This window comes from Mauremys mutica, chromosome 5 (assembly GCF_020497125.1).
Source record: "Mauremys mutica isolate MM-2020 ecotype Southern chromosome 5, ASM2049712v1, whole genome shotgun sequence".
Lineage (NCBI taxonomy): Eukaryota > Metazoa > Chordata > Testudines > Geoemydidae > Mauremys > Mauremys mutica.
Window position 1 is genome coordinate 140,949,660 of NC_059076.1, and position 12,056 is coordinate 140,961,715.

Consider the following 12,056-nt stretch of genomic DNA (forward strand, 5'->3'; position numbering starts at 1 on the left):
TCTTGAGTTCCATCGTTATTCAAAATTACTTGGCAGGGGATTTCTATGACTGACTCTTGGCCTGTCGCTCGTTCACAATGAGCTGTTTGTGATGAGTATTCAATACAAAAATTCAAGCTGCGTTGATTGAACACGGTGTCACATGGTGTGTCACTGTTCCCTGATTGGATGAGTGTGACTCTAAGACTCAGGTTTCTGGGGGGAAAAAATTGCAAACTCGCTTTTCATCAGTATTCTCTGGAATCAGCTGCAGATTCTCCACTTTTGGCAACTTCTTTCCCGGGAACACTAATACTCATGGAAAATAAACACAAACAGGGCAGTGTGAATGGAGGCAGTGTGAACTCAGTTCAAAATTCAGACCCATTGGCATGTGCCATATTTAGCAATGTTCACTCCACTTTCTTGCCTCAGCACTTGATACTCAGGATAAGGGGCGTGAGGAGGACCCCTGGACTTGTTGGCTGAGTTTTGGGGGAACCCTAGGGTAGGGTTGGGTGTTAAGTAGTGCTGGTCACCAGACTCAAGGAGATCAATTTGTTTTACTCAACAAAGAGAAGCTTAGGAAGTGATTTGATCACAGTCGATACGTGCCTACACAGGGAACAAATATTTAATAATGGGCTCTTCAATCTAGCAGACAAAGGTCTAACACAATCCAAAGGCTGGAAGTTGAAGCTAGACAAATTCAGACTTGAAATAAGAGACGCATTTTTAACAGTGAGAGTAATTAACCCTCGGAACAACTTAACAAGGATCATGGTGGATTCTCCATCATTAGCAATTTTTAAATTAGGTTGGGCTGGTTTTCTAAAAGCTCAGCTCTAGGGATTATTGGGGGGCAGGTCTCCGGCTGTGTTATACAGGAGAGCAGACTGGATGATCACAGTGGTCCCTTCTGGCCTTGGAATCTATGAACCTCTGAAAAATATTTTTAATTGAAACTTTTTTTAATGAACATAGAAAAACCGGGAACCAAAAATGTTTCCGTAGAATGTTTTTTTGGCTTTCGTTTAAAAAAATGGTTTCCAATAAAAATAAATCAATTTTTCGTTTTCAAAAATCAGAAAATGTTTAATAAAAACAGTTTTTGAAAATGGACCACTTTTCCGTTTCCTTTTTTTGTAAATTTTTCTTGGGGAATTTTGAAAAATGTGAAAAAATATCAACACTTTCTGCCAAAAAATGCTTGGTATTTTTTACCCACATCTAGTTCCAGGTGAGGCTGTGGCTGGTGGTAACAAGGAGGGCCGTGGTTCTGGCTTGAGATGAGATTTGGCAAATTCTGAATTTACCTGGTTTCCGGCTGAAACTAGCTCAGTTTGAACCACGGTCCATCCCACTTCCACACCTAGACGTGACCCTTTGCAGCCGCCTTACTTCCCCACTATGAGCTCCGCCCACCCTTCCCCCTGCTGTCCACGCCCTCCACAGCTACCCATTGACATGTCCTCTAACAGCTGACTCCTAAACTGATGGCCAGGGTGGGAACCAGCTGGGAGCACATGCCCAGGAGCACGGGCGGATTTCCCCTCTAGGGAGTCAGGATGGGACAAGGAAACCTTCCCTGAGCCCCACCCGTTACCTGACACAATTCCCAGATCCTTCGAACCCCCAGTTCCCAAGGGATGGCTCAATATTTTTAGGCTCAATCCAAACACGTCTCTTGCTAATGTTTGGATGCCTTTTCTCCCCTGTGTGGTTTGAGTGGGCACAAACCATGGAGCACTGTCTGCTTTCTAAAGACCAGGGGGCGGGGGGAGGACCACACTATGCTCCTACAATGGGGTTCCTCTAAAGACATAGGCTTTGCCCTGCAGATCAGACCATAGGTCCACCAGCTCTGGGGACTTGTCTCCAGCAGTGCAGCCCTCCCCTCCCCACTAATGTATGGAGGGGTCCCTTATCTAGCCCCCCTGTCTAGGCCAGTGGGCTGGGGGCTCTGGGCTGCGCTGGTGGATACAGAGGCATTTTTCTCTGAACCTTGCACAGTTCAACTGTGCAAAGAACTTACAGAGGACGTTCAAAGTGCCTGGGGAAGAGCTTCTAACCCTCTCCTGGGTCTTCACCGTGCAGTGGTAGGATGCAGCATCAGCGGTGGTGACCTTGGGAAACACGAGTGACCTGCCAGGGCCCTCGCTGAACCATATGTTGTTCTTATACCAGGTGTAGTGCGGCATCCCCGGGGCATCACTGTCAACTGCACAGGTCAGGTTAACAGCATCCCCCTCGTGGACATCCGGCGAAGGAGAGATCCAGACCCTTGCAGCTGGGAGAAAAGACTAATGTGAGAAAATGTTTATATACTATGGGTGTGGATGGATGGATGGATGGATGGATAGATGGATAGATGAAGGGTATGTATGGAGATGGACAGATGGATATGATGGTTATGTAGAGGGATGGATGGATGGATGGATACAGCGATATGTATGGGGATGCAAGGATTAGAGAGAGAGAGAGAGAGAGAGAGATACAGGGATAAGTATGGGGAAGGATGGACAGATAGATACAGGGGTATGTAAGGGGATTGATGGATGGATGGATACAGGGATATGTATGGGAATGCATGGATAGATACAGGGGGTATTTAGGTGGATGGATGGATATAGGGGTATGTATGGGGATGTATGTATGGATAGATAGATAGATACAGAGGATATTTAGGTGGAGGGATGGATATAGGGGTATGTATGGGGATGTATGGATGGATAGATAGATACAGGGGTATTTAGGTGAAGGGATGGATATAGGGGTATGTATGGGGATGGATGGATGGATAGATAGATACAGGGGGTATTTAGGTGGATGGATGGATATAGGGGTATGTATGGGGATGTATGTATGGATGGATAGATACAGGGGATATTTAGGTGGATGGTTGGATACAGGGGTATGTATGGCTGGATCTATAGCTATAAGAGGTATGTAGGTAGGTGACTGGCTGGCTGGATACAGCAGTACATAGGGGGATGGATAGATACAGGGGGTATTTAGGTGGATGGATGGATATGGGGTATGTATGGGGATATATGGATGGATAGGTAGATACAGGGGATATTTAAGTGGATGGTTGGATACAGGGGTATGTATGGCTGGATCTATAGCTATAAGAGGTATGTAGGTAGGTGACTGGCTGGCTGGATACAGCAGTACGTAGTGGGATGGATAGATACACGGGGTATTTAGGTGGATGGATGGATATGGGGTATGTATGGGGATATATGAATGGATAGGTAGATACAGGGGATATTTAGGTGGCTGGTTGGATACAGGGGTATGCATGGCTGGATCTATAGCTATAAGAGGTATGTAGGTAGGTGGCTGGCTGGCTGGATACAGCAGTATGTAGGGGGATAGATGGATGGATGGATGGATCCAATTCCCATGGCAGTAGATGGATCCAATTCCCATGTTGCACTCACTCTCTGCAGTGAAGTTCAGTGAGGTGGTGGCGTTGCCGTACGCGTTACTAGCAGAACACACATACTCTCCTTCATCCTCCATTACCACAGCCTGGATCTCCACCTTCAAGCTGTTGTGTGATGAGGAGACACTGACTCGCTGTCCTGCTGCAGGGTGGGAGCCCATGGTGGAAGCCACAAGTTCGCCTCCTCTGAACAGAGATACCTCTGACTGTGGGTCACTATCGACAGTGCACTGGAGAATGCCCAGCTGGCCATCCGGTGTCTCCAGGAAGGAGGTCAGCTGGGGCTCCCGGGGCGGATCTGGTGGGGTGAGACACTCGCATTAAGGCACAGTGAACATGCTCTTCATCTGCCTCATCTTGAGCCTTTAATGCCACGATTCCTTCTTCGATCAGCAAAGATTTGTTTCTGGGGCTGCCGGCCTATTTCACCTGCCCAACATTCACAGTCAGGTGCTTGAAACGTCTGTGCTGGATCCCTTCTCCCCTCACAACCCTCCATCTCTTAAATCAGCAGTTCTCAAACTGCGGGTCAGGACCCCATTTTAATGGGGTCACCAGGGCTGGCTCAGACTTGCTGGGGCCCAGGGCCAAAGCCCGAGCCCCATCCCCGGGACCGAAGCTGAAGCCTGAGCCCCCTGCCTGGGGCTGAAGCTCTTGGGTTTCCGCTTTGGACCCCCTGCCTGGAGCAGTGGGGCTCGGGTTTTGCCCCCCCTCCCAGGGCAGTGAGGCTCGAGCAGGCTCAGGCTTCTGCTCCCCCTCCTGGGGTCATGTAGTAATTTTTGTTGTCGGCAGGGGGTCACGGTGTAATGAAGTTTGAGACCCCCTGTCTTAAGTCCTTTTGCCCTGTAAGTTCTCCATTGCAGACACTACCACACTATAAATAATAGAAGGAGAAGGAAAGGCAGATCCACCCAGAAGAATCTGATCAGACCACCCCATTCCCATTTGAAAATCTAAATTAAAGAGTCCACTGCAAATACATTTTAATTTATATTTGTGGTTCGCTTCTGTTCCTAGAGCTGGTTGAGAATTTTTGATGCAATTTTTTGGGGGTCAACAATTTTTTGATTAATTGAAAATGAAACTGCTTGTGAAACAGTCAGTTTCAACAAATCTCTGGCCTTGAAAAACGTTTGGGAAAAAAAGTTGCAAAAGATTTGAAATGAAAAAACAGCAGTTTTCGAGTTCAAAATGACTTTGTTTTGAAAAGTCAGTAAGTTAAACCTTTAAAAAAGGTTAACAACGAAAGAAAAGTTCAAAATCAAAACAAAATGGTTTTGAAATGATCAAAACAAAATATTTCCATTGATCTGGACCTGAAGTTTGGTTTTCTTGTTTTTGTTTTTTCAGTTTGCAGAAAATTTTTGAGATTTTGGTGTTTGGTGCTGGGAAGAGGCTGGAATTGATTCCAGCTGCCTGGTTACAAAGGTCACCGCTGGCCTGGCACAGCGGGGAGACATGTCCATCAGCTGCTTCCTTGTGCTATCCACTGCACAGCCGTTAGTGGATTCATTCTCACAACATGCCTCTGAGGCAAGGGGTCTGTAAGACCCCCATGTTATGGTTGTGGGACTAAGGCACAGAGAAACTATGGCCCAGACCTTCAAAGCCTAACTCCCACTGAAATGGGTCCTGGCCTGACTCTTTCTCCAGGATGCATGGCCCGTACCGTCTCCTGCTCTGCTCAATAAGCCTTTGATACAACATTGGCAAGGGGCAGGGTGAAACCTGTGCCCCTTCCATGGTTCCTGTTCCTTCTCTGCTCAGGCAAATTCCTACTGAGGTCAACGTGAATGTTACCAAGCAATATGGGCTCCTGCCTCTGGCTCGTCATGATCAGTGCCAGAACCTCTCTCTCTAGAGCCATCAGAAGCGATAGGCTGTCCTGGAGCAGGGCCCTGGTTCATGGAATCTCAGCCAGCCATGGCCTGTGGCAGTCGCAGAGCTGTGCAGAAACTGCCATCTTCCGTTCACGGGGAGATTCGTGATTTGGAAATGTCTTTAGTTCCAGAATGGAACAAAATCAAAGAATTCTGTAATTTCCTGCTAGCCAAAATTCTGAAGAAAAAAATAAATAAAATATCAGGTCAATCAAAATGTTTCGTTTTGACAACATTGAAACCTTTTGTCCTGATTTTGTCTTTTTGTTTTCATTTGATGTGATATTTTATAATAAAAAGGGAAAAAATCAGAAACCAAAAGTCATGTCGAAACGGAAAAGTGAAACGTGCTGGTCCGAGAAGGCTGCAATGGAAAATTGGACCCGATTGAAATGCTCTTTTCACCTTTTGATTTCAAAACAAATTTTCACCAAAGACGATGCATTTCTGCGAAACGTTTTGCTTTAGGTGAATCAGCATTTCCTGCCGGGAAAATCACCCTTTGGAAAAATTCCAACCAGCTCCGGGAATAGCCATCCTCCAGCAGGGTCTCCGGAGAAAAGCAATGCACCCAGCCCAGGGCGTAGTTAAGCAGCGATGCAATGCAACGGTCTGCTCCACTATCCACTGACATCAATGGGACGCTGTCCACAGACCTCCATAAGAACTGGCTCAGCCTCCACCTGGATAAACAATGTCACTTACAAGAGACGTGTAAGCTGACGGCTGGGGAGATGCTGCTGCTGGTTCCCTCGGGGTTGTGAGCTTGGCAGTGGTAAGAGCCAGTATCCCCACTGGTTATGTGTGGAAAGGCGAGGGAGCTGTCTGAGCTCTCTTGAAGCCGGTGGCTGTTTTTGTACCAGGTGTAGATGGCGCCCTCTGGAGCATTTCCTGTCACATCACATGTCAGGGAGACGACATCCCCTTCCTGCACGTCCGTGGAGGGTGTAATTAGAACTCTGGCCGCTAGAGGATGGAGACAAACCACCACAAAGAGAGATAACAACAGCTTGGATCTCAGAAGCAAGTTGAATCCTACCTCTGGCCCCACCCTAGATGGGCCCGACATGCCAAGTTTGGATTTGAATCCAAAATACAGGGGCTGCTATTTGGGCAGTTCTCATTCAGCCTTTTATATCCAAGACAGGAAATCCAGATCTGGAAATGGTTCTAAAGCTCCCACAAAATCCAGGGGGACAGAGGTTGCATTCAGTGTGTCGGCTCATTACAGACACAGGCTTGAATTGCAGACTCTGGATCCAGATCCAAACTTCCCTGAAACTCAAGCTTTGGGTCTGGGGTTCTGATTTTGGCCTAACCCTAATTTCCATCACCATCCGTCAAGGCCTTTTCCTCTCCTCCTTCAAGAATCCCCACCTGCCTCAGTTTACCCCACTCCAGTGCACTTCACCGCCCTCCTCATGCTGGCTCAGGTCTTGGCAGCGGCATTCCAGCCTCACTCACTACAAAGTCAATGACCGTTTGCCTGAGGAAGGACTGAGCAAGGACATCAAGATCTAGTCTGTGGTTTATAAGCTTCTTGGGGCAGGGATCTTTGCCTGCCTGCCTGGGCGGGACTGTGCACGCCTCTCGGTACTACATCAATAGCAGAGCCCCAAATGCGCCTGTTGGTGCTTTACAATCAGGATCACCCACCATTACTATGCTGCCGCCTCTGCAGTGGAACATGGCAACTGTTTCTGCAGCAATGCTACATAACAGGTTAGGATAGGAAGTGAAGGCTCCGGTGTCCAATAAACACACCAGAGAGGACTTAGGCCAAGTACTCATTAAAATACCCCTGAATGCAGAGAGGGCTCTTCCTCTCCTAGGGTGATGGGCAAGTCCCACCCGAATGCTCCCGGGAGTTATTCATCTAGGGGCAGCTCCCCTGCTTAACGGGTCTCAGATGCTCAGCTACATTCCTCCTCATCCCCTTCATTACAGGTCATTTCCCTGCATATCCTCTGCCCTTCCTAGCTACACACAGAAGACCCAGGGCCAACCCCTCCCCCATCTCGTGGTATTTCTAGGTGGGTGCGTACTAGGACTCTCCATTCTCACCACGTTTCCAGCCTGGTTTTGTAGCCTGGGAAACCTGGTCCAAGATTCGGAGAAGTAGCCAAATTTGAAGGTGTTTCTCCAGACAGACCATATGAAACCTGTAGCCAATCACCTAGCAGCACCAAACCCTAGCAGCACGGGATCTAGGACACACAGATGAGCAGTTCTGCGTGCACCCAGCAGAGGGCAGTGCTGCACACGCCCGCTAACCGTTTCCTCCATACTCACTTTGCACACGGAAGTACAGGCGGCCGGAAGATGTGCCATAGGCATTGCTAGCGGTGAAGTGATAGTTCCCTTCGTCCTCCAGCGTGATGTCCCGGATCTCCACCCTGAGGGAGTTCGGGGAGGCAGTGATGCCGATCCGTTGGGCAGCTGCAGTCCTGGAGCCGGTGGAGGCCACGAGTTTGTCTCCTTTATACAGGGACAGCTGGGCCGGGGGGTTGCTGTCCACCACACACCGGATGATGGCCAGTCTGCCCATCTCCGCCTCCAGGAACGAGGTCATTCGGGGATTCCTGGGGGCATCTGAAGAGATGGGAGCAAAGATTGTCCTTGAGTTATAAATGTCTTGAGGCTTGTTTAAAGACCCCTCCTATCCCTCTTGGACCATCCCATGGCCACCTAGAGCCTCACCATCATCATCACTCTGCTGCATACCACAGCCACTAGAAACCTTACAGGGGACACAGAGATGGAACTCAAACTCCTCGACTGATTGAGCTAGCAGAGAATCACCATTAGCTGTGAGCTGTACTGGGGCTATGACACACAGAAGAAAAGCTCTGACTCCATAGAGTAGAAAGAATCTCACACACGAAGGCACATGATCACATGCTAAAATACACACACTCACACACATTCTAACACACACATGCTCACTTGCCTGCTAAAATACACACACATGCTCATGTGTGTTCTAACACACACACACACAGTCTCACCAACACCCACACTAGCCGGTTAATTACAGACAGGCTATTTATTGTCAGTTCTGCTCAGGTTTTAGCTTCCTATGGTGACCCTTGAAAAGAATACAGCCTGGCCCCAAATCTACTCTTGCTGGCCGTTCCAGCTGGCAGATCTGCAGCGGAGGAGGCAGTCTCTCATCAGCAGTGACCAAGTGGAGGGCAGAGCGGAAGCTGGTACTAATGACCAGAAGCAGGAGAATGAGTTTCTGAGGTTTTGAGACTGACCTGAAGAAACCGACAGTGAATTTTAAAAAGCCAGGCGAGCAGTTTGGATCCTAAAGTCGTGTTAGATTACAGCACAGGGTCTGCACGCAGGCTGGTCGCCAGAGTTCAATAAGTCACATCTGATCACAATGTTTCACAGGTAGCTTCTCTCCGGAACAGATGCACGTGTCACCCATTTGTACTCAGGGTGGCGCATGGTCCCCCTCTAGCGGTTGGATCACATAGAGGTCGGTGGGCTGGCTCCAGCCTTGAGCTCACAGCCCTGGGTATTTTAGCACAGGCAGCGGGAGCTCGTGCTTTTAGAGACAGGTCCCTGTTTGGGGCATAACAGGGTCTTCAGCTTCCATGTGATTCGGCCACTACTGGGGCCAGAGCATCAGCCTGAGTAAGCCTGGGTTACATGTGCACATACGTGTTGGTGCACACACATGCTCCTGCATGTACGCAAGAGCCCAGATGCACACACACAATGCACACAGGTGCACATACACTCACACATGCACACACCCACACAATCATACACGTGCACACTACATGAACACACGCACCCACATGAACACACGTGCAGCCACCGACATGTAGCCAAATGCACCCTCACATGTACACACCCGTGACGCACACCTGCAAGTGTAGTTAGGTGTGTTGGTTGGGACAGGACTGACTGCACCACTGGGGCCCATGCGTACGTGCTCCTGTGGGAACCTGCCACTGCCATGAAGATTCAAAGTGTCTGGAACTTACACAGCACATTCAGCGAGACCAAGGCGGAGCTTCTGCTTCTTCCGTTATTCGTTGCCTTGCAGTAATAGACCCCGGCGTCTGCACTGGCCACCTGCTGGAACACCAGGGAATTGGCCAGGCCCTCGGACAGCAACTGGCCATTTCGGTACCAGCTGTAGTTAGTCACGGCCGATGAGTTGCTGCTCACATGGCAGGTCAGGTTGACCCTCTGGCCTTCCTGCACCTCTGAGGCCGGCGTGGCGATGACCCTCGCCGCTGAGGGGGGAGGAGAGAAAACAGGATTCAGGGACTGAGCGACGGGGGAAGAGCGAAGCAATGAAAGATGCGTCTCTTTGGGTACATTACGGGGCCCGACATAACGGCCTGCTAGGGCTGGAGGGCCCAGGGGGCAGGTGGTTGTTAAGGGCAGCCCATGGGGGTATATGAAGGAGCAAGGGGATGGGCTTAGCCCAAGGGGGAGTTAGTCTGTGTATCCTAGACTACATTTCCTGCCAGTGCAATCTGTCCCCAAGAGACGGCCTGGAGCCCCATTGCGTGGGACATTTAAAATTAGACTTGACAGAGCTCTAGAAAATGTTCTGGAGGGAGCAGTCCGGCCCCTTGGTGCTAGGAGCATAGAAGAGGGTCTTTTCCGTCACTAGATTCTGTGATTCGATTAGGCTGGGGAACAGGTTCTCAAGAGAAGCGGTGGTAGCTGTAACGGACAGTTAAAACTGGAGTAGGCAAAGTCCTGGAGAATGCACAGCAGAAGGTGCGTGTGAGGTTTTCCGTGTGTGGGGGAGGGGAGGGGCTGTACCTTGGGGGCGGCACACATTAGATGAGCTTGTACCTCGGAGTTGTATGATGCTTTGAGAGGGGGATTTTGAACACAAAGCCAGATTCTGATCTCAGTTACACCAGTGTAAATGCGTAATAATTCTATCGCTTTCAGCGGAGTGACTCTGGATTTAGCTTGGTGGTCCTGAGAGCAGAAACTGGCCCACAGATGGGAATCGTTGCCTCTTGGAGTATCGCCGGCTTTGAGGGACTTTGGAAACATTTTGCAAATTTCACAATTGTCTTTTTTTTAGCAGCAAATGAATCAATCGTTTCAAATGTCACTAATGGGCCATTATGCTGCCCTCAGTTGGCAGCCATTTTCCTACAGCTATCCTCGAGTTCTGTCAAATGGCCAGTGCCTGGCAAAATGTGCCTGGCCTAAAGTCATTTGTGACATGTCGTATTTATCCAGTATTGCGTCTCCATGCACAGAAGCTTGGTTTTATGTAGCAAACTCTGTCAAAAGGCCCAAATTGGACACTTACATTTCAGGCAGTTTCCTCCCTTCATGATGGAGTAGATGACCTCATGAGGTCTCATCCAGCCCTAGGTTTCTATGAATCTATGATATTTAATATTCAGTGGTTCCACAGGGTACTGCGGAATCTCCCCTTTAACTTGTTCCCTTTATGGATCCCATCCCACTAACTTGGATGCCATCCTAGGAAGCAATGAGGCATCCCCTACAGGAGTTAATAGGGTGGGATCAGTAGTGAATCACCCATAGATTCCAAGCCCAGAAGGGACCACTGTGATCTAGGATGACGTCCTGCATAGCCCAGGCTGGAGTTCTGCCCCACAATAATCCCTAGAGCCGAGCTGTTAGACAAACATCCCACCTCGATTCAAAACTTGCCAGTGATGGAGAATCCACCTCAACGTTTGGGAAATTGTTCCAGTGGTGAATGATGCTCAGGGTGACCAAACGATATGATACTTATTTGATCCCTCACAACAGCCATTTCGCTAAGGATTCAATCCAGGGCCGTGACAGGAGTCGGTGGGAGCGACCCGCCCCTCCAGTGAATCCCCATTGCGATCAGTGGAATTGCTGGGTTGTTAGTTTTTTTTATAACAGCAGAAGGATTAGCTTGAATCATCCCTTACCGCCAACACAGAGGCCTGGCCCCCTCCCTGCCTGCCTGGGTCTCTCTCCCACCACACGCGGCTGGAAAGGCCAGTTCCCTTTGACAAGAGGAACCCAGCTGGGGACTCACTCTCTGCACTGAAGACCATGGAGGTACTTGCATTGCCATAGGCGTTCCTAGCCGAGCACACGTAGGTCCCTTCGTCCTCCAGCACCACCTCGCGGATCTCCACCTTCAGGCTGTTGTACGATGGCGTCGCACTGAGCCTCTGGCCGGCCAACGAGCGGGAGCCACTGGTGGAAGCTACTAATTCATCTCCTCTGTACAGGGCTAATTCGGACTGCGGGTCGCTGTCGGTGGTGCAGAGGATGATGCCCAGGTGCCCGTTCTGCGTCTCTAGTAGGGAGGTCATCTGGGGCCATCTCGGTGGGACTGCAGGGTTAAAATGGTGTTGGCCGATATGTTATTTGACATATGATTGTTTACTAGATTAGGAGAAACCCTCGCAACCCCCCCGCTTCCCCGGCGCTTTAATGCGTCCTTCTGATGGCACCAGCAGCCAGGCTGTTGCTTCAGTCTCTTTCTTTGCTCAAACAGGCCTGGGCCAATAAAGACAAGACAGGAATCTGGCCAGAATTGGAATCTGGAGCAACTGAAGGTCCCTGAGCCGCCAGCCTCACTTTGATATGACGGACCGTATGTTCTGGGGCAGAACTTTGGGAGTTTAGATGATAACAATGGGCCAGACCCTCAGCTGGTGTCAATCCGCAGAGCTCTGTTTCTTTCAGTGGAACTACTCTGATTGACACCCATTCAGGAGCTGGCCCAAGGATCTTGC

At 49.5% G+C, this 12,056-nt stretch overlaps 1 protein-coding gene across 1 annotated transcript in view; it reads right to left on the minus strand.

Annotated features, from left to right (window-relative positions):
* The window catches only part of SIGLEC1 (sialic acid binding Ig like lectin 1), a 51,579-nt gene that overhangs the window by 12,093 nt on the left and 27,430 nt on the right, over positions 1-12,056 (minus strand). The window contains exons 10-15 of the mRNA XM_045019674.1: positions 11,348-11,650; positions 9,312-9,566; positions 7,603-7,902; positions 6,016-6,276; positions 3,426-3,728; positions 2,015-2,269 (exon numbers count right to left, since the gene is read on the minus strand). Coding sequence (XP_044875609.1) covers positions 2,015-2,269; positions 3,426-3,728; positions 6,016-6,276; positions 7,603-7,902; positions 9,312-9,566; positions 11,348-11,650 — 1,677 coding nt within the window. The remainder of the gene's footprint in view (positions 1-2,014; positions 2,270-3,425; positions 3,729-6,015; positions 6,277-7,602; positions 7,903-9,311; positions 9,567-11,347; positions 11,651-12,056) is intronic.